The 22,314-nt window shown below is 43.0% G+C and overlaps 1 protein-coding gene across 1 annotated transcript; it reads left to right on the plus strand.

Annotated features, from left to right (window-relative positions):
- Positions 1-4,463: 4,463 nt before the first annotated feature.
- On the plus strand, positions 4,464-21,720 carry lpcat4 (lysophosphatidylcholine acyltransferase 4). The gene is made up of 13 exons (XM_023971186.2): positions 4,464-5,275; positions 5,582-5,945; positions 6,639-6,751; positions 7,266-7,326; positions 7,633-7,691; positions 9,626-9,660; positions 9,785-9,839; positions 10,031-10,113; positions 13,336-13,461; positions 16,843-16,996; positions 19,165-19,257; positions 19,824-19,959; positions 20,968-21,720. The coding sequence occupies exons 1-13, from the start codon at positions 5,186-5,188 to the stop codon at positions 21,183-21,185; spliced, it is 1,587 nt and encodes a 528-aa protein (XP_023826954.1). The 5' UTR covers positions 4,464-5,185; the 3' UTR covers positions 21,186-21,720.
- The last annotated feature ends 594 nt before the right edge of the window (positions 21,721-22,314 follow it).

Below are 22,314 nucleotides of genomic sequence, written 5' to 3' on the forward strand. Positions count from 1 at the left end.
AGACGTGACGCTTGGCATTCAGGCCAAAGAGTTCAATCTTGGTTTCATCAGACCAGAGAATCTTGTTTCTCATGGTCTGAGTCCTTTAGATGCCTTTTGGCAAACTCCAAGTGGGCTGCCATGTGCCTTTTACTGAGAAGTGGCTTCCGTATGACCACTCTACCATAAAAGCCTGATTGGTTGAGTGCTAGAGATGTTTATCATTTACATTTACATTACATTTAAGTAATTTAGCAGACGCTCTTATCCAGAGCGACTTACAAATTGGTGCATTCACCTTATGACATCCAGTGGAACAGCCACTTTACAGACAGTTGCATCTAAATCTTTTAAGGGGGGGGGGGGGGGGGGGTCAGAAGGATTACTTTATCCTATCCTAGGTATTCCTTAAAGAGGTGGGGTTTCAGGTGTCTCCGGAAGGTGGTGATTGACTCCGCTGTCCTGGCGTCGTGAGGGAGTTTGTTCCACCATTGGGGGGCAGAGCAGCGAACAGTTTTGACTGGGCTGAGCGGGAACTGTACTTCTCAGTGGTAGGAGGCGAGCAGGCCAGAGGTGGATGAACGCAGTGCCTCTGTTTGGGTGTAGGGCCTGATCAGAGCCTGGAGGTACTGAGGTGCCGTTCCCCTCACAGCTCCGTAGGCAAGCACCATGGTTCTTGTAGCGGATGCGAGCTTCAACTGGAAGCCAGTGGAGAGAGCGGAGGAGCGGGGTGACGTGAGAGAACTTGGGAAGGTTGAACACCAGACGGGCTGCGGCGTTCTGGATGAGTTGTAGGGGTTTAATGGCACAGGTAGGGAGCCCAGCCAACAGCGAGTTGCAGTAATCCAGACGGGAGATGACAAGTGCCTGGATTAGGACCTGCGCCGCTCCCTGTGTGAGGCAGGGTCGTACTCTGCGGATGTTGTAGAGCATGAACCTACAGGAACGGGCCACCGCCTTGATGTTAGTTGAGAACGACAGGGTGTTGTCCAGGATCACGCCAAGGTTCTTAGCCGCTCTGGGAGGAGGACACAATGGAGTTGTCAACCGTGATGGCGAGATCATGGACCGGGCAGTCCTTCCCCGGGAGGAAGAGCAGCTCCGTCTTGCCGAGGTTCAGCTTGAGGTGGTGATCCGTCATCCAACTGATATGTCTGCCGACATGCAGAGATGCGATTCGCCACCTGGTTCATCAGAAGGGGGAAAGGAGAAGATGAATTGTGTGTCGTCTGCATAGCAATGATAGGAGAGACCATGTGAGGTTATGACAGAGCCAAGTGACTTGGTGTATAGCGAGAATAGGAGAGGGCCTAGAACAGAGCCTGGGGACACCAGTGGTGAGAGCACGTGGTGAGGAGACAGATTCTCGCCACGCACCTGGTAGGAGCGACCTGTCAGGTAGGACGCAATCCAAGCGTGGGCCGCGCCGGAGATGCCCAACTCGAGAGGGTGGAGAGGAGGATCTGATGGTTCACAGTATCGAAGGCAGCCGATAGGTCTAGAAGGATGAGAGCAGAGAGAGAGAAGTTAGCTTTAGCAGTGCGGAGCGCCTCCGTGATACAGAGAAGAGCAGTCTCAGTTGAATGACTAGTCTTGAAACCTGACTGATTTGGATCAAGGTCATTCTGAGAGAGATAGCAGGAGAGCTGGCCAAGGACGGCACGTTCAAGGAGTTTTGGAGAGAAAAGAAAGAAGGGATACTGGTCTGTAGTTGTTGACATCGGAGGGATCGAGTGTAGGTTTTTTCAGAAGGGGTGCAACTCTCGCTCTCTTGAAGACGGAAGGGACGTAGCCAGCGGTCAGGGATGAGTTGATGAGCGAGGTTTCTCCCATCTCCACAGAAGAACTCTGGAGCTCTGTCAAAGTGACCATCAGGTTTTTGGTCACCTCCCTGAACAAGGCCCTTCTCCCCCGATTGCTTAGTTTGGCCGGGCGGCCAGCTCAAGGAAGTCTTGGTGGTTCCAAACTTCTTCAATTTAAGAATGGTGGAGGCCACTGTGTTCTTGGGGACCTTCAATGCTGCAGACATTTTTTTGGTACACTTCCCCAGATCTGTGCCTCGACACAATCCTGTCTTGGAGCTCTAAGACAATTCCTTCGACCTCGTGGCTTGGTTTTTACTCTGACATGAACTGTCAACTGTGGGACCTTATAGACAGATGTGCGCCTTTCCAATTCATGTCCAATCAATTGAATTTACCACAGGTGGACTCCAATCAAGTTGTAGAAACTCAAGGATGGCCAATGGAAACAGGATGCACCTGAGCTCAATTTCAAGTCTCATAGCAAAGGGTCTGAATTGTTATGTAAATAAGGTATTTCTGTTTCTTATTTTTATTACATTTTCTAACATTTCAAAAAACTTGTTTTCACTTTTGTCATTATTGGGTATTGTGTGTAGATAGATTATTATTATTTTTTTAGCTAGGCAAGTCAGTTAAGAATAAATTCATATTTACAATGACGGCCTACGAACAGTGGGTTAACTGCCTTGTTTAGGGGCAGAACGACAGATTTTTACCTTGTCAGCTCAGGGATTCGATCTAGCAACCTTTCGGTTACTGGCCTAACGCTCTAACCACTAGGCTACCTGCCGCCCCATTTATGAAGAAAATGTTGAATTTAATAAATGTTATAATATGGCTGTAACGTAACAAAATGTGGAAAGGGGGAAGGGGTCTGAATACTTCTGAATGCACTGTAGCTTCTTTGCAAAAAACAAAAAACGTCTAGTATTCATGGCACATTAAAAATATCTGACTGCTACTAGTATAGAATCATGTGCAAGACACAAGACCAAATGTATAAATAAGACAACAAATATTAGTTAAATAACATATGGAACAGTAAATTTAAATATATTTTAGTTTTGGATCAAGGTAACTAGTAGCTAGCTTGCTGACAGCAAAGGTGATGATGATGCAGAAGCTTGCAAGGATGTGTAGTCTTGCATGATGTTTGCTTTGATGCTAATTAGTATTTTTGAATCTGAGCGCCAAATATAGTAATAAAAGTCACCTTGTCCGAGAGAGATTTATACTGTTATCAAAACGTCACGCCAGGGTAAGCCTACACAAAACAATTATTTGAAGTGTTTCTAAAAATCCACAATGAATAAACTATATGCTGAAAAGAGGTTGGAACCATTTCCGTGTTTTACTGCTAGTTTTTATGGGTATTATGAGGTCATCCGCTGTGGGGCTCATTTGGGCAACGATTGGAGAAACGCACTGTATAACGCCCCACACGCAGACTGTCGACCAATCGCGTTCACCTTGTCATTCTGCATCACGTTGTTGCAAATGCCGAGTTCAAAACAACTGGGAAATCTCAGATTTCCGACTTCAGTGCGTTAAAGACAACTGGGAACTCGGAAAAAAACGAGCTCAGACTGGGAAAATCTTTTGAACGCTCATCCACCTCGGAACTCCAAGAATAGCCCAGAATGCATCGTGCGGCCCATTGACGTAGCATGTGCAATGTACACAATAGGCCTTAATACGTTTCCCATCTCTTCTAAAGTATCTCTGTCAACAATGCAMCTCAACTCCTCCTCCACATTTACTTGATTGTTCCAGCCTGGTCTCATAGACTATACGTAATATAGTACAGTCAATCTGGGATACTCAAATTAGTATGGTATTTTCCCAGCTAGCACAGTAGATCTGGGCCGATTCCGGATGCGAGTCGGGGCACTCGGTTTAGTCAGACTCTGCCGACGTCATGTGGCCCGAGTCTGGGCCGCCTTCGTCAGTATTACTTATGGCTAGGATGCGGGGATTGAGCTCGGGCCGATTCCGGTGTGAGGTATCTGGCCCAAATGTATTACTTGGTGCTTGGCCCGATTCCCGTGTGAGTTATCTGGCCCAAATGTATTACATGTATTATAATGCGAATTGTAATGTGTAACATATCTTACGAAATGGGTGATGGACATCCACAAATTAATAAATACCATACAAAACGTAACATGTCATACCAAATTTATTGTTTAGGATTTACTACAGAATAATACGAAATGCTTAGAAATCAGGTTACATCCAAAACTCGTGTACCGTGGTACTATCTCTGCTGATCACCTCTGCCAATGAATTTATCCGTATCTAAAGGTAGTAGACAGCTGGTGACATCTTGAGACTAATATAACATAGCAGGCGCTTGACAACAATTTAAAAAAACTGTCGGGGGAGGTTTTCTGCACTGTTCAACAAATCTGATCAGTGCAGAAGAAAAACTCCCCCAATATAAAAAAAAAAATGTACATATTATCAAGCGCCTGCTACGTTAGTTTGCTCTCAAGATGTCTCCAATTGTCTACTACCTCAGAGACGTATAACGTGATTGGCAGACGTGAACAGCAGAGATACTGCCATGGTAGACCAGTTTTGATTGGTGTACAGTTTAGTACTCGGTGGCGTTTGCCTGTCTATTTAGCGAATATGAAAGTAAGTATTTTGAAAACATTTCCGAGAATTGACATTGCCAACAAACGGAAATGTTTTCAGAATAAATAGCTCCTCCCTCGACAGATCGATCATCTCGAAAACGAAAGCAGATAGCCCACCACCTTACATGATTAGATTGTGATTGAAGGAGTGGGACGGGTTTCGAGTTATTTATATATTATTTCCCCTTTCCCACAATGGAATATTTTATTTTCAAGAGGAAGGAGAAGAAAAAGTGGGCGGGAATATAACTTTTCAGGATGTAGTCCGCCCTAAAACCCCACCGAAGAAGATCACCAATGCGAGTTGTTGTTCTTCGTTTTTACGCCATATGCATTGACACGAGCGCACCTTTCGTATAAAGTTCCTTGTATTAGAGTACAATAAATCAACGTATTGGAATTTTTTAATTCGGATTCGTATTCACATCTTCGATTTCACTTGGATCGTTTTCACTTTTGAACTTGTTTCTTTGTTTCTTTTGATCCAACCAACTGTCGCACTCCTATCCCTCGGACTGGTTTTGGCTCTCTGCATCTTGATAACGTTACATTTTGAGAGGCACTTTTATAACTTTTATATCACAACTTTTTACGCAACGCCAAATAGTTGCGGCGGAATTAAACTGTCGACGCACGGGGATATTCATCGCCATTCAGTGAAATCCTCGCACATCAAACCTCAAAGGGTTAGTTTGAAATCTGGTTGGGTCTGACCTACTTTTTACAGATATTGAGTCTGTCAAGGCTTGCCTAGTCGCCATGGAGAGGCGGGACAGTCGCCAAGCAACATCCGATTACCCTCACCCATTTATACACAAACTGAAACTGACCAGGGCTCAGAGAATACGGGTGAGTTGTCTTATTATGCTTGAGGAAATGTGGTAAGAGTTTAAGTTGAAAAGAGGACACATTTGAATGGTTTGTGTGTCTGCATGCATGTGCCTATTGTTGTTGATCAACTGTGCACGCATCTGTTTTCTGGATTCATTGTAGCATGTAGCAGCTTGTTTAGGAACTATGTGATACAATCTGATACATTGTAGCCTGTGCCAGAATGTGTGCATCTGTGTGTGTGATGAATATTATACATTGCAGGCTACCTACCCTATTTAACTTACTATTCTCCATATATTAACATGTCCCTCCAATCCACAGGGCATGGTGTTGGGCACCATCCTCTTCCCCATACGAATCTTCCTGGTCGCCCTCTGCTTCCTGTTGATGTGGCCTATTGCCCGGCTGCGTTTGGCCGGCTTGTCAGAGGAGGAACGCTCCCGGCCAGTAGTGGCGGGGTGGCGTTGGTGGCTGCTACATTCCATCATCCGGTTCCTGAGCCGGGCAGCGTTTTTCTTCCTGGGGTTCTGGGTCCAGGTTAAAGGTCGTAGGGCGGGGTGTAAGGAGGCTCCCGTGCTGGCGGTGGCGCCTCACAGTAGCTTCCTGGACATGTTGGTGCTGCCGGAAACCCAGCTAGCTACAGTGGTGTCCCGATCGGAAAACAAAAAAATCCCTGTTATAGGGGGTGAGTGTGGGGGTAACTGGGAGTGGGACACATGCGCGTGTGCACACACACACACACACACACACACAGTTGACTAAGGTGGTGTCCAGATTGGAGAACCAGAGCCTGCCAGTAATAGGGGGTGGGTGTTATGCGGGATACTTGGAGTGACTGGGTCAAAGTTTACCTTTAAAAGAAACAGATCTAGTATTTGATTACTGTCCTCAAATGGTAACCTTAATCACTGGGGATAGAATACCACACTAGGGGCAACATCATTCTACTCTGTTGGGGTGAGATGGAGAATGAGAGGGGGGGTCGAGGTTGGGAAAGGAGGGAGAGATGGGGGAGGGATTGGAGAATAGGGAGCATTGAGAAATGTTGACAAACTTCTAAAACAAACTATTGCCTCATCACTTCTCTTGTTTGTGTTCTCCCGCTATCTTTTCCTGTCCTTCCCGCTTTCTTTCTCTCTTACCTTTTCCCTTCGTATTCCCTTTCCTATCTCTTCAGTAGCACAGGCCTTCAGTGGCTTTTGTGTCCTAAACAATATAATAATCATGTTATTATGGTTGTCACCCTACCCTGATGAAGCCTGTCGAAACGTTGGATATTACATTTTTGCATCTGAGCTCCTAGAGTGTGCGGCCCTCCTTTATTTTCATGTCACATTATAACAGCCTTGTGTATGGTTTCTTTTTTCTCTCCCTTTAGCCCTCCTGGCGTTTAACCAGTCAGTGATGGTAAATAGGAAGAATCCAGAGTCCAGGAAACAAGCTATTGCGCAGATCATAGAGAGGCTCACCTCCAACGGCTACTGGCCACAGGTAAGCAGTGTTCAAAGGTCATATTAGGCCAATGGAGGTAACGGGTGAAACGGAGTAGTCTTGTCCGAGACATGTAAACCCAATTGTTCAAGGATTTCCTATGGTTGATACATTGGGTTACCACATAGGCGACGTGGGCTCACATCCAACCAGTTACACACATGTAACCTCACTGRATCAGTCTTGTGTCATGTAGCGCAATGACTCTTGAGTTAACGGGCACGATAGAATGATGTAAATATAGGACAATTAACATTACTGATGAATGGACGACTGTTATAGAACTGGTTTAACGCCTTCTTTCTCTGTATATACATCAATCACTGTCTCAATCTCTATCCTTCCCTCCATCTTTTTCTCTCTCTCCCTCTTTCTCCTCCTAATGAACCTTGCTGATGGACTGGTTTTACTAACTCCCTTGCTTTCTCACTCCCCATCTCTGTCATTGTCTCTATTCATCAATCACGGTCTTTCTCTCCCTCTATCCCTCCCCACTATCCCCTCCCTCTCTCAGATGCTGATGTTCCCAGAAGGCACCACTACGAACGGCACCATTCTCATCAAGTTTAAGCGTGGTGAGAACCAGACCTTGGTTCAAATACTATTTGAAATCTTTCAAATGCTTTTAGCCTTTGCTTTAGCCTGCCTAGGGTGGCAGATTGGCGGTGTTTGCACTTTTGCTTCTATTCTAATAGTTTAAATAATTTCTAATAGTATATGAACCTGGTATTGGTGAGCACACAAAAAATATCTTGGCTAAAATCAACAAACTGTCACTTATGCTGAACCTGAAGAAATGGATGGCATGTTGTGTTACGTAGGGAGGGGAGAAAGAAAGGTGTGAGCTGACTGGTTTACTGTTCTCTCTCTCTCCCTTCGAGGTGCCTTCCTGGCTGGAGTCCCAGTCCAACCAGTTCTGCTGCACTACCCCAACAAACTGGTGAGTAGAGAGGGAAATGAAATAGAAAGTGAGTGGTGGAACGAAGCGCTGCCTCCGGGAGCATATATGGTCTGGGATGACAACACTACCACTAGACCAGTTCCAGACAGAGTAGTTAACTTGCTGATGGATTGGAATTGGGCCTGAGCGCACCCTTCCTATTAAGGACTACAGTGTGTTCTGGTCGTGGGAAAATACCATGTTGTTTGCTTTCTAATCATAGATACAGTGCCCTCCACTAATATTGGCACCCTTGGTAAATATGAGCAAAACTGTCTGTGGGGAAGAAGAAAAACATCTTTATATTCACAAAAATCAAACCTTTAATTAAAGTAAAAAATAATTGAAAGAAAAAATATATTATCATAAAATAAATACATGTTTGTTCTCAAATATATTTGTGCCACAATTATTGGCAGCCCTTCATTCAATACTTTGTGCAACCTCCTTTTGCCAAGATAACAGCTCTGAGTCTTCTCCTATAATGTGTAATGAGTTTGGGGAACACATGACAAAGGATCTGAGACAATTCCTCCATATACTGTAATATCTCTCCAGATCCTTCAGATTCTCCAAGGTCCACGCTTGTGGACTCTTCGGCTCATCCCACAGGTTTTCCATGTGGTTTTTGGTCAGAGGACTGGGATGGCCATGGCAAAGCCTTGCTTCTGTGGTCATTGAACCATGTTTGTGTTGATTTTGAGATGTGCTTTGGATCGTTGTAATGCTGGAAGATCCAACCAAGGCCCAGTTTAAGCTTCCTAGCAGAGGCAGTCAGGTTTTGATTTAATATCTGCTGATACATGATGTATCCTAACAAGTTGTCCAGTGCCTTTGGAAGAAAAACAGCCCCACAACATCAAAGATCCGCCACCATACTTCACAGTGGGGATGAGATACTTTTCTGCGTGGCTGTCTTTATGTCTACGCCAAATCCACCTCTGGTATTTGTTTCGAAAAAAYCTCTATTTTGGTCTCATCTGACCATAGAACCCAGTCCCATTGAAAGTTCCAGTAACATTTGGCAAAATGTAGGCGCTTGAGTTTGTTGTTTGACAGCAAAGGCTTTTTTTATGGCAACCCTCCCAAACAACTTGTGGTGGTCGTAGTTTTGGAAACTTTCTGACCCAAGACCCAACTAACGTCTGCAATTCTCCAGCTGTGATCCTTGGAGATTTTTTGGCCACTCGAACCATCCTCCTCACTGTGCGTGGGGTCAATATAGACACACGTCCTCTTTCAGGCCGATTGTTAACATCTCCAGTTGCTTTAAATTATTGCCCTGATAGTAGAAATMTAGTAGTCTGATAGTAGTCATTTTCAACCGTTGAGCTTTTTTCTTATAGCCATTTTCTGGTTTGTGCCGCTCAACAACCCTTTGTCACACATCATTACTGTATTCTCGGGTCTTTCCCATAGTAATGGATGACTATGGGAACTTGGCCTGTGTGTCACCTAATATTTATACCCCAGTGAAACAGGAAAGTCATGGCTTACCACTTAAGTGTTCCTAATCACTCAAGTGAACTTAAAAACGTAAAATATTAATGGGTATATACTTCAGTTATATTTTACTCATAAGAATTTCTAGGGGTGCCAATAATTGTTTCGGATAAAAAATATTTGTCATTTATTTCACATTTTATTTTTTTCAATAATTGTACTTCAATTAAAGGTTTGATTTTTGTGAATATTTTGAATGAAAGACCAAGAGGATAAATAGCAGAGATGTTTTGCTCATATTTACCAAGGGTGCCAATATTAGTGGAGGGCACTGTTGTTAATCTTTGTGCATGTTTGAACTCCAATGGTGCAACAGCATGCCTGTACAGGGTGTGCTTTGAACTGGGTGACCTGTGCAATGATCTGAACATAATCAGGTGACGTACTGTCTGCACATGTGAGTTTAAAAGAAAACTTGCTTATTTTTCTAGGATACTGTGCGCTGGACCCACAAGGGCACAACCTGGTAAGGCATCATCTAAATTATATATATATTTTTAAATATGATAATCATTCAACTTTGTTATCTATAATATTGGAAATAAGCTTTTTCTAAATGTTATTTCACTGATGGGTTTTGTTCCCTCCAGGATTGAGACACTGTGGCACACCTGCTCTCAGCTCTACACTAACGTTACCATTGAGGTATGATAGTGTTCTGTTTTCAGATTGGCTGTCAGTGTAAATGTCCTCTTCTCTTATTGGCGATATTACCTGTCAGTATTAATATCCTGTTCTGATTGCCTGTATTACCTGTCACTATAAATTATAAATGTAATGTTCTCTTATTGGCTACGGTACTTGTATTAATATCCTGTACTCTGATTTGGTTACAGTATCTGCCAGTATACACCCCCTCTCAGGAAGAGAAGGATGACCCTAACCTGTATGCAGACAACGTCCAGAAACTCATGGCCAAGTAAGTTTACACAGAATTTCTGCTTGTAATGTATGTATATCTCATCTTTGGGCTCCGTCTTCTTGAGGTGTGTGTTTGTTGTTGCTGTATGTGTGTTACTTTCTTTCATGATGCATTTTCTTCTTTGATGCACCTTTATGTCTAAACTTCTTTACAGTGAAATGATCTTGATTGGTGATCTCAACTGGTGTTGGTTAAAGCCGGTGTCTGATGATTTAAAAATGTTTTGTAATTCTATGAATCTTACCCAGTTGATTAACTCACCCACTCYCCCAAATCTTAAATGCCCAGATAAATCTACCCTGATTGATTTGATATTGACAAATMTTCCACATAAATATTCTGCYGTTGGTGTTTTTTGTAATGATTTAAGTGACCATTGTGCTGTTGTTGCTGTTAGAAATACTAAGGTTCCAAAGACAAATCCACGTTTTATTCGTAAGAGAAATTTGAAGTGTTTTAATGAGCAGGCTTTCTTTCATYATTTGTTTTATTTTGACTGGAGCAAGATTGAGCTTATCCCTGATGTGGAAACTGCCTGGATATTCTTTCATGATGGTTTTTTCCAAATAGTAAACAAACATGCCCCATTCCGCAGGTTCAGGGTTAAAGGGCGYGATAATCCATGGTTTTCTTCTGAGCTGTCTTGTATTATTCACGACCGTAATCTAGCCTGGGCTAAAGCAAGGAAATCTTGTTCTGATGCTGATTGGCTTATTTTTGGCAGTTAAGAAACAAGTGTTCTTTTCTTCTCAGGAAGGCCAAGTCTGAATATTTTATGTCTGTTACCACTGATAACCTGAATGACCCTAGAACGTTTTGGWAMGCTATTAAGTCTATGTCTGGTAACAGTAATGTTAATGAATRACCGTCATGTGTTWTGAAGGACTCTGTTGCTATATATGACAAAACTGAAATGCTGAATTGTTTCAATGAGCACTTTGTATCATCTGGTAGGCTGTTTGATTCAGTGTCCTCTGTCTCTGTACAACCCTGTGTGGATGAACCAGTGTCCTCTGTCTCTGTACAACCCTGTGTGGTTGAACCAGTGAGAGCTGGTCAAACTTTTAGCTTTTTGCCATTCTCAGTGCAGGTGGTACATAAAGCCCTGAAATCCTTAGATCAAAGAAAGCCTGCAGGTCCTGATCTTTTGGATCCCTGCGCGGTTTTGAAAATCTGGCAGCTGATTTCATAGCTAAACCACTTACATATCTGTTCAATCTAACCTGGAATGTAATGAAATTCCAAATATCTGGAAATCAGCATTTGTCCTACCACTTTTAAAAGGGGAGATCCAACTCTTTTAAATAATTATAGGCCAATCTCAAAGCTGTCACCCCTTGGTGAAAATACTTGAAACCCTTGTAAGTGAACAGCTAAAAGAGTTTTTATTTACTAACTCTATTTTTCTATGTACCAATCGGGCTCAGGAAGAAGCATAGCACAATTACAGCAGCCATGAAGTTTTAAATGATATCACTGAAGCCCTTGACAAAAAAAGCACTGTGTCTCACTTTTTATTTGATCTCTCTAAGGCTTTGATACAGTTGATCATGCTATACTAAGGCAGAGATTGTTGAGTGTAGGTCTTTCGGAGCATGCAGTTGCATGGTTTGCTAACTATCTGTCTGATAGAACTCAGTGCACTCAATTTGATTGGGCTTATGTCTGTTAAATTGTCTGTCCTGAATGGTGTGCCCAAGGCTCTGTACTTGGTCTCTCTTATTCACTATTTATAGAAATGATTTAGACAAAATTGTCCAAAATGCACAACTTCATTTTTATGCTGATGATCTGTTATTTACTGTTGTGCCTCATCTCTTACAAAAGCTTTCCAGAACTTGCAAACTGCTTTTTATACTGTTCAACATACCTTGTGTTCAATTGAAGCTTATCCTCAATACTGACAAAACTAAACTAATGGTGTTTCTAATGCAAGAAATAGACCTCTGAACCTTTCACCTATTACTACCTGTCAGGGCAGGAGATTGAGGTTGTAACCTCATATAAATATCTTGGAATTCTAATTGATGACGGCCTCTCTTTTAAATTGCATATTCAACAACTTACAAAAAAATTGAAGCTGAAATTGGGTTTTATTTTAGAATAAGCCTGTTTTCTTTTGAAGCCAGAAGGAGGCTAGTATCAGCTACATTTATGCCTTTACTAGACTATGGGGTATTTTATATATGAATGCTTCCGCTCAGTGTTTTGAGATCAATTGACACTCTTTACCATGGCACTTTGAGTATTATTTAAACTGCAAAACCATTACGCACCAACTGCAGCTTTGTTATATAACCGAGGGGTTGGCTGGCCTTCTCTAGTCACTCGTAGGCTCAGTCACTGGTATACTTTTATTTACAAAGCCATTTTGGGTTTACTACCTTTTTATTTGGGCATTTTTATTGTTCAGAAATGTGGTGGGTACTCTCTTCGTTCGCTAGACTTTATCCTGCTAACTGTTCCAAATGTCCGAACTGAATTTGGTAAAAGGTCTTTTATGTACTCTGCGCCATCGTCTTGGAACACCTTCCAAAATAATTTTAAACTGGAAGAACTTGTCCCGATTGGTATTTTTAAATCACTGATGAAGGATTTTGAGGCTGATTCCCTGACCTGTCAATGTTTTTAATTTGCTGTTTTTGATATTGTTATATTCTTGTGAATTCAATGGTTTTTACTAGATTACTTGTAGTTTTTCATGTTGTCTGTCTGTAATTTTTGTAATGACTTGGTGCTGCCTATCTTGGCCAGGATGCTCTTGAAAAAGAGATTTTAAATCTCAATGAGCCCTTCCTGGTTAAAAAAAAAAAAAAAAAAAAAATCTAACAGTATTGAGTTTACCTCTTTGAGCTTGTCAGGGCTCTGGGTATCACAGCTAAAGACTATGGCTGTGTACGAATACCTGTACTTGCGTTTTAAATTGTAGGCTTTTTGAGAAGAAAATAATGAGTATGGTTTAAATGCCAGGATGTCATGCTCATTTACGCTTTTCATCTAGTAGAATTGCGCATTAGATGATGCATTCTCAGTAGGCTCAGCCTAGTAGGGTGATATTTGTTGCTTACTGCGTTAGTTTTGACTAAATATGTAGTACGATTAGTAAACAATATGCAGTTTAAGTAAGTAGTAGGCACTGCTTATGTGAACGAGAGGTGTGTGTGTGTGTGTGTGTGTGTGTGTGTGTGGTCTAACAGTATCATCTCCTATGTGTTTCAGGACTCTGGGTATCCCAGCTACAGACCATGTGATGGAGGGGCGTGTTCCTACCAGAATGCTAGGGGGGCTCTCCCTCCCCCTAGAACCCCCAGCCAGAGAAACCCTCTCACTGCTGCACAAAGACGGGTAAGAGACGTGTGTGTCACTGGAGGCTGGTGATGGGAGGACGGCTCATATTAATGGCTGGAATGGAGTAAATGAATTGGTATCAATCTGTTTGATTTGTTTTTATACCGTTAAGTACACTCGGTTCCAGCCATTACTATGAGCCAGTCCTCCCCAATTAAAGTGCCACCAGTCACCTGTGGTTTGTGTGCCTGTGTGGAGTCATACATATGTGCTCTATCAATTGCGTGTGTGTGTGCAGAGTCATATAACAATAACCATTTTGTATTAGAAAAGAAAATGTATAGAACTTGTTTGTTACTGTGTATAGAATGTATGAAAACTTCTGTATATGGTAACTTCCTATTTTGTTAGTTACACCTGGTGGTCACCTGTGTGGCTTACCTGTAGGAGTAGAATAAAGGGATTATGGGGAGATGCTGTTAGTGTTGAGTTGGAACAGGTGTGACGGGCCTTGGAAGATGCTACAGAAAAACAGTTTACGAATGTCTTATCACATTTTTATATTTACAAATATATATTAAACTGTGACAACCCGTACATTGTGAGTAATACATATCTATCAACTCTCTCAAGTCATTAATGCGAATTCACGTTGGAAACGTGCCTGCAAAGCTTCTATAGAAATGGCTACTTTAGAATCTAGGAACTGAAGCCATGACAATATACACATACAAGTAACTGCCAAAATTAAGAAAACGCCAACATAAAGGGCGTTAGGCCACCGTGAGCCAGAACAGCGTCAATTAAACTTCGCATAGATTCTACACGTGTCTGGAACTCTATCAGAGGGTTGCGACACCATTCTTCCACGAGAAATGTCATAATTTGGTGTTTTGTTAATGGTGGGGGYAAACCCTGTCTCAGACACCACTCCAGAATCTCTCTCTCATAAGTGTTCAATTGGGTTGACATCTGGCGACTGAGACGGCATCGTTTTCATGCTCATCAAACCTTTCAGTGACTTCTTGTGCTCTGTGGATGGAGGCATAGCCATCCAATGGGGGCATAGCCATGGTAGATAAAGTAATGGCCTGCCCAGCATTTTTATACATGTCCCTAAGCATGATGGGATGTTAATTAACTCAGGAACCACACCTGTGTAGAAGCACTTGCTTTCAAAATACATTGTTCCCCTCATTGACTCAGGTGTTTCCATTATTTTGTGAGTTGCCTGTATACAGGACATTCGGAAAGTATTTTCCACATTTTTGTTACTTTACAGCTTTATTCTAAAATTGATTCAATATTTTTTTTTCTCAACACACATAATGACAAAGTGAAAACAGGTTTTGCAAATGTATTACAAAAACATATTTACATAACTATTCAGAACCTTTGCTATGAGACTTGAAATTGAGCTCAGGTGCATCCTGTTTCCATTGATCATCTTAAAGATGTTTCTAAAACTTAATTGGAGTGCACCTGTGGTAAATTCAATTAATTGGACATGATTTGGAAAGGCGCATACCTGTCAATAAAAGGTCCCACAGATGACAGTGCATGTCAGAACAAAAACCAAGCCATGAGGTCAATGTAATTGTCCGTAGAGCTCCGAGACAGGATTGTGTCGAGGCACAGATCTGGGGAAGTGTACCAAAACATTTCTGCAGCATTGAAGGTCCCAAGAACACAGTGGCCTGGAAGAAGTTTGGAGCCACCAAGACTCTTCCTAGAGCTGGCTGCCCAGCCAAACTGAGCAATCGGGGGAGAAAGGCCTTGGTCAGGGAGGTGACCAAAAACCTGATGGTCACTCTGACAGAGCTCCAGAGTTCCTCTGTGGAGATGGGAGAACCATCCAGAAGTACAACCATCTCTGCAGCACTCCACCAATCAGGCCAGACAGCCAGAGTGGCCAGGCGGAAGCCACTCCTCAGTAAAAGGCACATGACGGCCTGCTTGGAGTTTGCCAAAAGGCACCTAAGACCATGAGAAACAAGATTCTCTGGTCTGATGAAACCAATATTGAACTCTTTGGCATAAATGCCAAGCATTACGTCTAGAGGAAACCTGGCACCATTTCTACGGTGAAGCATGGTGGTGGCAGCATCATGCTGTGAGGATTTTTCTCAGGGGCAGGGACTGGGAGACTAATCAGGATCGAGGGAAAGATGAACAGAGCAAAGTACAGAGATGGTTAACCTTCTACCAGGACAACGACTCTAAGCACACAGCCAAGACAACGCAGGAGTGGCTTTGGGACAAACGTATCTGGAGAGACCTGAAAAATAGCTGTGCAGTGACACACCCCATCCAACCTGACAGAGCTTGAGAAGATCTGCAGAGAAGAATGGGAGAATCTCCCCAAATACAGGTGTGCCAAGCTTGAAGCTTCATACCCAAGAAGACACAGCTGTGTGCTGTGATCGCTGCCAAAGGTGCTTCGACAAAGTACTGAGTGAAGAGTCTGAATACTTATGTAAATGTGATATTTCAGATTTTTTMGGGTGAAATTCGCAAGCATTTCTAAAAACCTGTTTTTGCTTTGTCAATATGGGGTGCTGTGTGTAGATTGATGAGAACAACAATTMAATAAATTTTACAGTAACACGGAACCTAAACCGGCTGCGTGCGTGCGCCATCGTACATACATTTATTTTGTCCCCCTGCACCAAACGCGATCACGACACACAGGTTAAAYTAGCAAAACAAACTCTGAACCAATGACAATTATTTGGGGACAGGTCGAAAAGCATTAAACATGTATGGCAATTTAGCTAGTTAGCTTGCACTTGCTAGCTAATTTGTCCTATTTAGCTAGCTTGCTGTTGCTAGCTAATTTGTCCTGGGATATAAACATCGAGTTGTTATTTTACCTGAAATGCACAAGCTCCTCTACTCCGCCAATTAATCCACACATAAAATGGCCAACCGAATCGTTTCTAGTCATCTCTCCTCCTTCCAGGCTTTTTCATCTTTGAACTTATATGGTGATTGGCATCAAAACTTTCATAGTATTACCACGACTACCGGCAAAACATTTTGTCTTTCAATCACCCACGTGGGTATAACCAATGAGGAGATGGCACGTGGGTATCTGCTTCTATAAACCAATGAGGAGATGGGAGAGGCAGGACTTGCAGCGCGATCTGCGTCAGAAATAGAAAGGAGTTCTATTTTAGCCCTTGGCATCGCAGACTCTCATTGGCGCGCGCAATAATTGAAAAACATGGATTTCTAAATATATTTTGCGACGCTCTTTTTCAGAATGCACTATATGTAGGCTATTTTATCTATGGCTTTGTGTTTGATCGTAACTACGCAGGTGCTCTCCATTCTTGTGTGCAGTGCTTCTTAAATTGTCATTTAGAAACCTCCCTTTCTCATTTCTCTCCCCTTCAATCTGTTTCTCTCCTTCCATCTCCCCCTCTCCATCCTCAGTCTCCGTAAGTCAGAGGTTGAGGCGGCACTAACTCAGATGATTGACCGGTGTCAGTCAGAACAGGGTTGGAGGGCTGTTGTGGATGAGCTGGTCCCTCTTATGGGACTGACTGACAGACAGACTGCTGCTAAGATCTGTGGTCTCTATTCAAAGGTAAAGTACTCTGAGGTAAAATTGTCCTCCAGCGTCAAGCGTGTGTGTGCAGTACATTTGAGTATTTCTTSGTGTTGTGTGTACTTTGTTTCTGTGTTTGTGTAACAGTGACAACGTTTGCATGCACAAAGTATTCCGGCTACTAACTCATATTCCGCTTAAGGTCTTATTCGGGATAAGCTGTTTACATGTACCTTTTGATATCCTGTTCACGAGTATCCATGGAATCTGTGAATATACCGAATATTCCTAATTGACTTTCATATTGGTTAAATGTAATAGTACAGTGCATTAGGAAAGTATCAAATCAAACTTTATTTGTCACATGCGCCGAATACAACAAGTGTAGACTTTACCGTGAAATGCTTACTTACAACCCCTTAACCAACAGTGCAGTTCAAGAAGAAGAACATATTTACCAAGTAGACTATAATAAAAAGTAACACAATAACAAGGCTGTTGTACAGGGGGCACCGGTACCGAGTCAGTGTGCGGGGGTAGAGGTTAGTTGAGGTAATCTGTACATGTAGGTGGGGGTGTTGTGACTATGCATAGATAATAAACAGTGAGTAGCAGCAGTGTACAAAAGGAGGGGGGGGGTGTCGATGTAAATTGTCCGGTGGCGATTTTATGAATTGTTCAGCAGTCTTATGGCTTCGGGGTAGAAGCTGTTGAGGAGCCTTTTGGTCCTAGACTTGGCGCTCCGGTACCATTTGCTGTGCGGTAGCAGAGAAAACAGTCTATAACTTGGGTGACTGGAGTCTCTGACAATTTTATGGGCTTTCCTCTGACACCGCCTATTATATAGGTCCTGGATGGCAAGAAGCTTTACCCCAGTGTTGTACTGGGCCGTTCGCACTACCCTCTGTAGCGCCTTACGGATGTCGAGCAGTTTCCGTACCAGGCGGTGATGCAATCGGTCAGGATGCTCTCAATGGTGCAGCTATAGAACCTTTTGAGGATCTGGGGACCCATGACAAATCTTTTCAGTCTCCTGAGGGGGAAAAGGTTTTGTCGTGCCCTCTTCACGACTGTCTTGGTATGTTTGGACTATGATAGTTCGTTGGTGATGTGGACACCAAGGAACCTGAAACTCTCGACCCGCTCCACTACAGCCCCGTCGATGTTAATGGGGGCCTGTTCGGCCCGCCTTTTCCTGTAGTCCACAATCATCTCCTTTGTCTTGCTCACATTGAGGGAGAGGTTGTTGTCCTGGCACCACACTGCATGTTGTCGGTGATCAGGCCTACCACTGTGTCATCGGCAAACTTGATGATTGTGTTCTGGCCGTGCAGTCATGAGTGAACAGAGAGTACAGGAGGGGACTGAGCATGTACCCCTGAGGTGCCCCTGTGTTGAGGATCAGCGTGGCGGATGTGTTTTTACCTACCCTTACCACATGGGGATGGCCTGTCAGGAAGTCCAGGATCCAGTTGCAGAGGAAGGTGTTTAGTCCCAGTTGTTCTTAGCTTAGTGATGAGCTTTGAGGGCACTGTGGTTTTGAACGCTGAGCTGTAGTCAATGAATAGCATTCTCACATAGGTGTTCCTTTTGTCCAGGTGGGAAAGGGCAGTGTGGAGTGCAATAGAGATTGCATCATCTGTGGATCTGTTGGGGCAGTATGCAAATTGGAGTGGGTCTAGTGTTTCTGGGATAATGGTGTTGTGAGCCACACCAGCCTTTCAAAGCACTTCATAGCTACAGATGTGAGTTCTACGGGTCGGTAGTTATTTAGGCAGGTTCTTCGTGTTCTTCGTGTTCTTGGGCACAGGGACTATGGTGGTCAGTTTGAAACATGTTGGTGTTACAGACCCAGTCAGGGGCAGGTTGAAAATGTCAGTGAAGACACTTGCCAGTTGGTCAGCGCATGCTCGGAGTACACGTCCTGGTAATCCGTCTGGCCCTGCGACCTTGTGAATGTTGACCTGTTTAAAGGTCTTACTCACATTTACTACGGCGAACGTGCCACACTATTCCGTCTAAGATCAACATATTCCAGGCATCTTATCCTGGTTTCACATAACCGGGATACAAGCTTTTTCGGGTTATTGTAAACAGGATTTGATGTTTTATATGCGTCAACTCAAAAACAGTGTACTTGAATATCCCAAGTAATAACGGGATATTGGTGTGCATGTAAACGTGTGTGTGTGTGTGTTGCGTTGCAGGATGACAAGGTGGATCTCAGACAGATCTATCTAAGTGTGGCTGCTGTCTCCAGCTTTATGGACTTCAAGTCTCTCCTTCACATCGCCTTCACTGTAAGTACCTCTCCCAGTGTTTGTGTGTGTACGTGTAGAATGGATTCATAACCCCTGTGTTAATGTTTAGAGTACATGTTAAACCTGGTAGGAAGTTATGCATTTCAACCTATAAAGTGTGTGTGTACGTAGCCTGGGTCCCAGATCTGTTTGTGCMGTTGTCAACTCCAACATGTTTGGCAAGCGAGCAGGAGTTGGCAAGAGAGCAGAAACAGTCTGGCACCCAGGTTAAGAACAGAGGAACAAACCCAGGCGGTATATACAGTATAAAGAGGGCGCTTTAACCTATAAACTGTACATATATAGTATATTTTACATGTGTTTGTATGCAGTGTATTCGTAAAGTATTCAGACCCCTTCACTTTTTCCGCATTTTGTTACGTTACAGCCATATTCTGAAATGGATTAAATACAGGGGTCTGAATACTTTTCGAATGCACTGTACATGTATGTATGTACTGTATTTTCTAAATGGAATATTTTACAAACTGTATATTAACTTTATATACTTACATAAACTGTATATTTTTAACCCAATATAAACTCTGCTGTGTGTGTGTCTGCAGCTGTATGACAGAGAGGGTAGTGGCAGTCTGACTGCAGTGGATGTGTCTGACCTGATGGGGGCGCTAGTGGGGAGTCCTCAATACCACACAGAGGAGCTGTACTCAGAACTGTCCCGGAGAGGCGCGCCCACTGAACGCAAGACACCAATCTATATTAACATAATTTACATTTAAATGAATGAACAACATTTTTTCATTTTTCTTACCCCCTTTTTCTCCCCCAATTTCGTGGTATCCAATTGTTAGTAGTTACTCTCTTGTAGTTACACAGCGCGCATCCAACCCGGAAGCCAGCCGCACCAATGTGTCGGAAGAAACACCGTGTACCTGGTGACCTTGGTTAGCGTGCACTGCGCCCGGCCCGCCACAGGAGTCGCTGGGGCGCGATGAGACAAGGATATCCCTACCGGCCAAACCCGGACGACGCTAGGCCAATTGTGCATCGCCCCACGGACCTCCCGGTCGTGGCCGGCTGCGACAGAGCCTGGGCGCGAACCCAGAGTCTCTGGTGGTKCAGCTAGCGCTGCGATGCAGTGCCCTAGCATGAATGAACAACTTGATTAATCAAATAAACGTATCTTTATTTTTTGGGGGACCCATCCTTTTTGTTACATGTATATTCTACACATTATTTACATGGTAGTTTTTTTTTTACGCCGTAATTACATAACTATATTTTTGCTATTTGAGTCCATCTGGATAGATGGTACTTAAACACATCCGGTATACATTATATAAAGTGTTTTCAGTCAGAACTATTATAGATCATGGGTTTTTAAATTCACCCCTCAGCTACTTTCAGCCCATTCCAACTTACCTTGATTATTAGTGTTGTATTATTAAACTTGTTGTGGCTGTTGAGCAGAAACCAAGTCTGTGATCAGCTGTTTCAAAGAAGAGCGATCGTCCGACTGCCCCTAACTACTGGCTCTTTCTCAATTAATCTTTCCTCGATTCCCCCGCATCCTCTCTCCTTGCCTCCTTCTCAAAACCCATTAGAGAAGGTCTTACGGGAGGGACCGTGGACCTTCTCCAATACAGTTGAGGCGCCAAGGAGATAGGTAGCGAGAACTGAAGGAAAGACAAGTTGAGAGATTCACATCCTTGTCAACAACCCTAATGCTACATTGTTGTATCTCTACAGAGGAGCTGTTCAGAGTGCTGACCACCCATCCCACCTATCAGAAGCTGATCAGCGAGTACCTCACATCTGAGGGGGCAGAGTCTACAACGCCATCGACTCCTCTGATCAATGGGAAGGTTGGAAACAATAATGAAGGATTGCCTAACGACAACAGATCGGCTTTGCTTTATAAAACCGCTGATAACAGCTCAGCTCTATCCCAGAAGAAGGATGACTAAGTGAAGGAACTCTGAAGCATAGTAATTGAATTCCTGACTGGGCAGTCTAATTGCTGTGGTCTGAAGGGCTATGTCCCTTCTAGAAATTATATTTATGTACTCTGAAGGCTAGTCTGTTGCTGGCTACGTCTCCAATGACACCCAATTGACTTTGATGGCAAATTCCCTTCTAGGAATTATATTTCTATGGTGCTTACACTGTTTTGAGAAATGGAGAAAACCTGCACGAAGCAGCTCCACAGTATCTACTGTAAGCCCCATAGATGTCAAAGGGAATATGTCATGACTAGTTTGTGTGAGTCTCAGATTAGTTATATATTGTTTACAATGTACATAGCTAGCTATGATTATGTCACGCAGTTCTGAGTCTGTTCATCAACAAGATGCTGTGAAAATAGTATCACAATAGTTATTTATAAATGTAATGTTTTAATAAAATTACGAGTTCTTGTATTTTGTACTGCTTGAAAGAGATGTGGTATGTGAATAATTTGTATTGTTTAAAGAACAAAATATATAAATCAAATGGAAATGACTATTCTCAAGATTTTTTATTGTATTATACATACACATACACCTGTAGAAATCCACTTTTTAGAGCCGAGACACAATGGCCAGAGTTTACTGGAAAGTTTACATATGGTGTTGCACAACAATTTAAGTCAATAAAAGTCGTTGATTTAGTCAAAAGTATGATATATTTCGGCTAGAAGTGACAAATCCGAACTACCCACTTTGTGAAAATGTGCGTGAATGCGGTGTCTTTCTATGATATTACGTAATACTTATTTTAAGCCTACATTTCGTTTCAGGGCTGGATTTTATTTGAATGTCACCACCCACTAGCATGGCATTGTTTATTAATCACAAACTGCTGCAGTCTTCGTGACCAGATACTCAAGTGGCCGCTCTAACAATGGAAGGCTGTCAGGATGTGGCAAGATCAGGTGGGACCATTCCAGCCAATGAGAGGGCAGATACGCATGTGAACAACAGGCACAACGGTTACCACAGCCACAAAGTCAGTTCTCTAAACCGTTACCCTTCTTTCTCTGACTTGTAATATAACTAGCCTTTTCTGTCCTCTGCTTCATCCCCTTTCTCGTTTTTGGCAATTGTTGCTGTTTTC

This window comes from Salvelinus sp. IW2-2015, linkage group LG3, assembly GCF_002910315.2.
Source record: "Salvelinus sp. IW2-2015 linkage group LG3, ASM291031v2, whole genome shotgun sequence".
NCBI lineage: Eukaryota > Metazoa > Chordata > Actinopteri > Salmoniformes > Salmonidae > Salvelinus > Salvelinus sp. IW2-2015.

Bases quoted from the DNA above. Each gene is read 5' to 3' on its own strand.
- lpcat4 (XM_023971186.2), top strand. From the start codon at position 5,186: ATGGAGAGGCGGGACAGTCGCCAAGCAACATCCGATTACCCTCACCCA. The intron at 5,276-5,581 runs GTGAGTTGTCTT...TCCAATCCACAG, and splicing joins CCAGGGCTCAGAGAATACGG to GGCATGGTGTTGGGCACCAT. The intron at 6,752-7,265 runs GTAAGCAGTGTT...TCCCTCTCTCAG, and splicing joins CCAACGGCTACTGGCCACAG to ATGCTGATGTTCCCAGAAGG.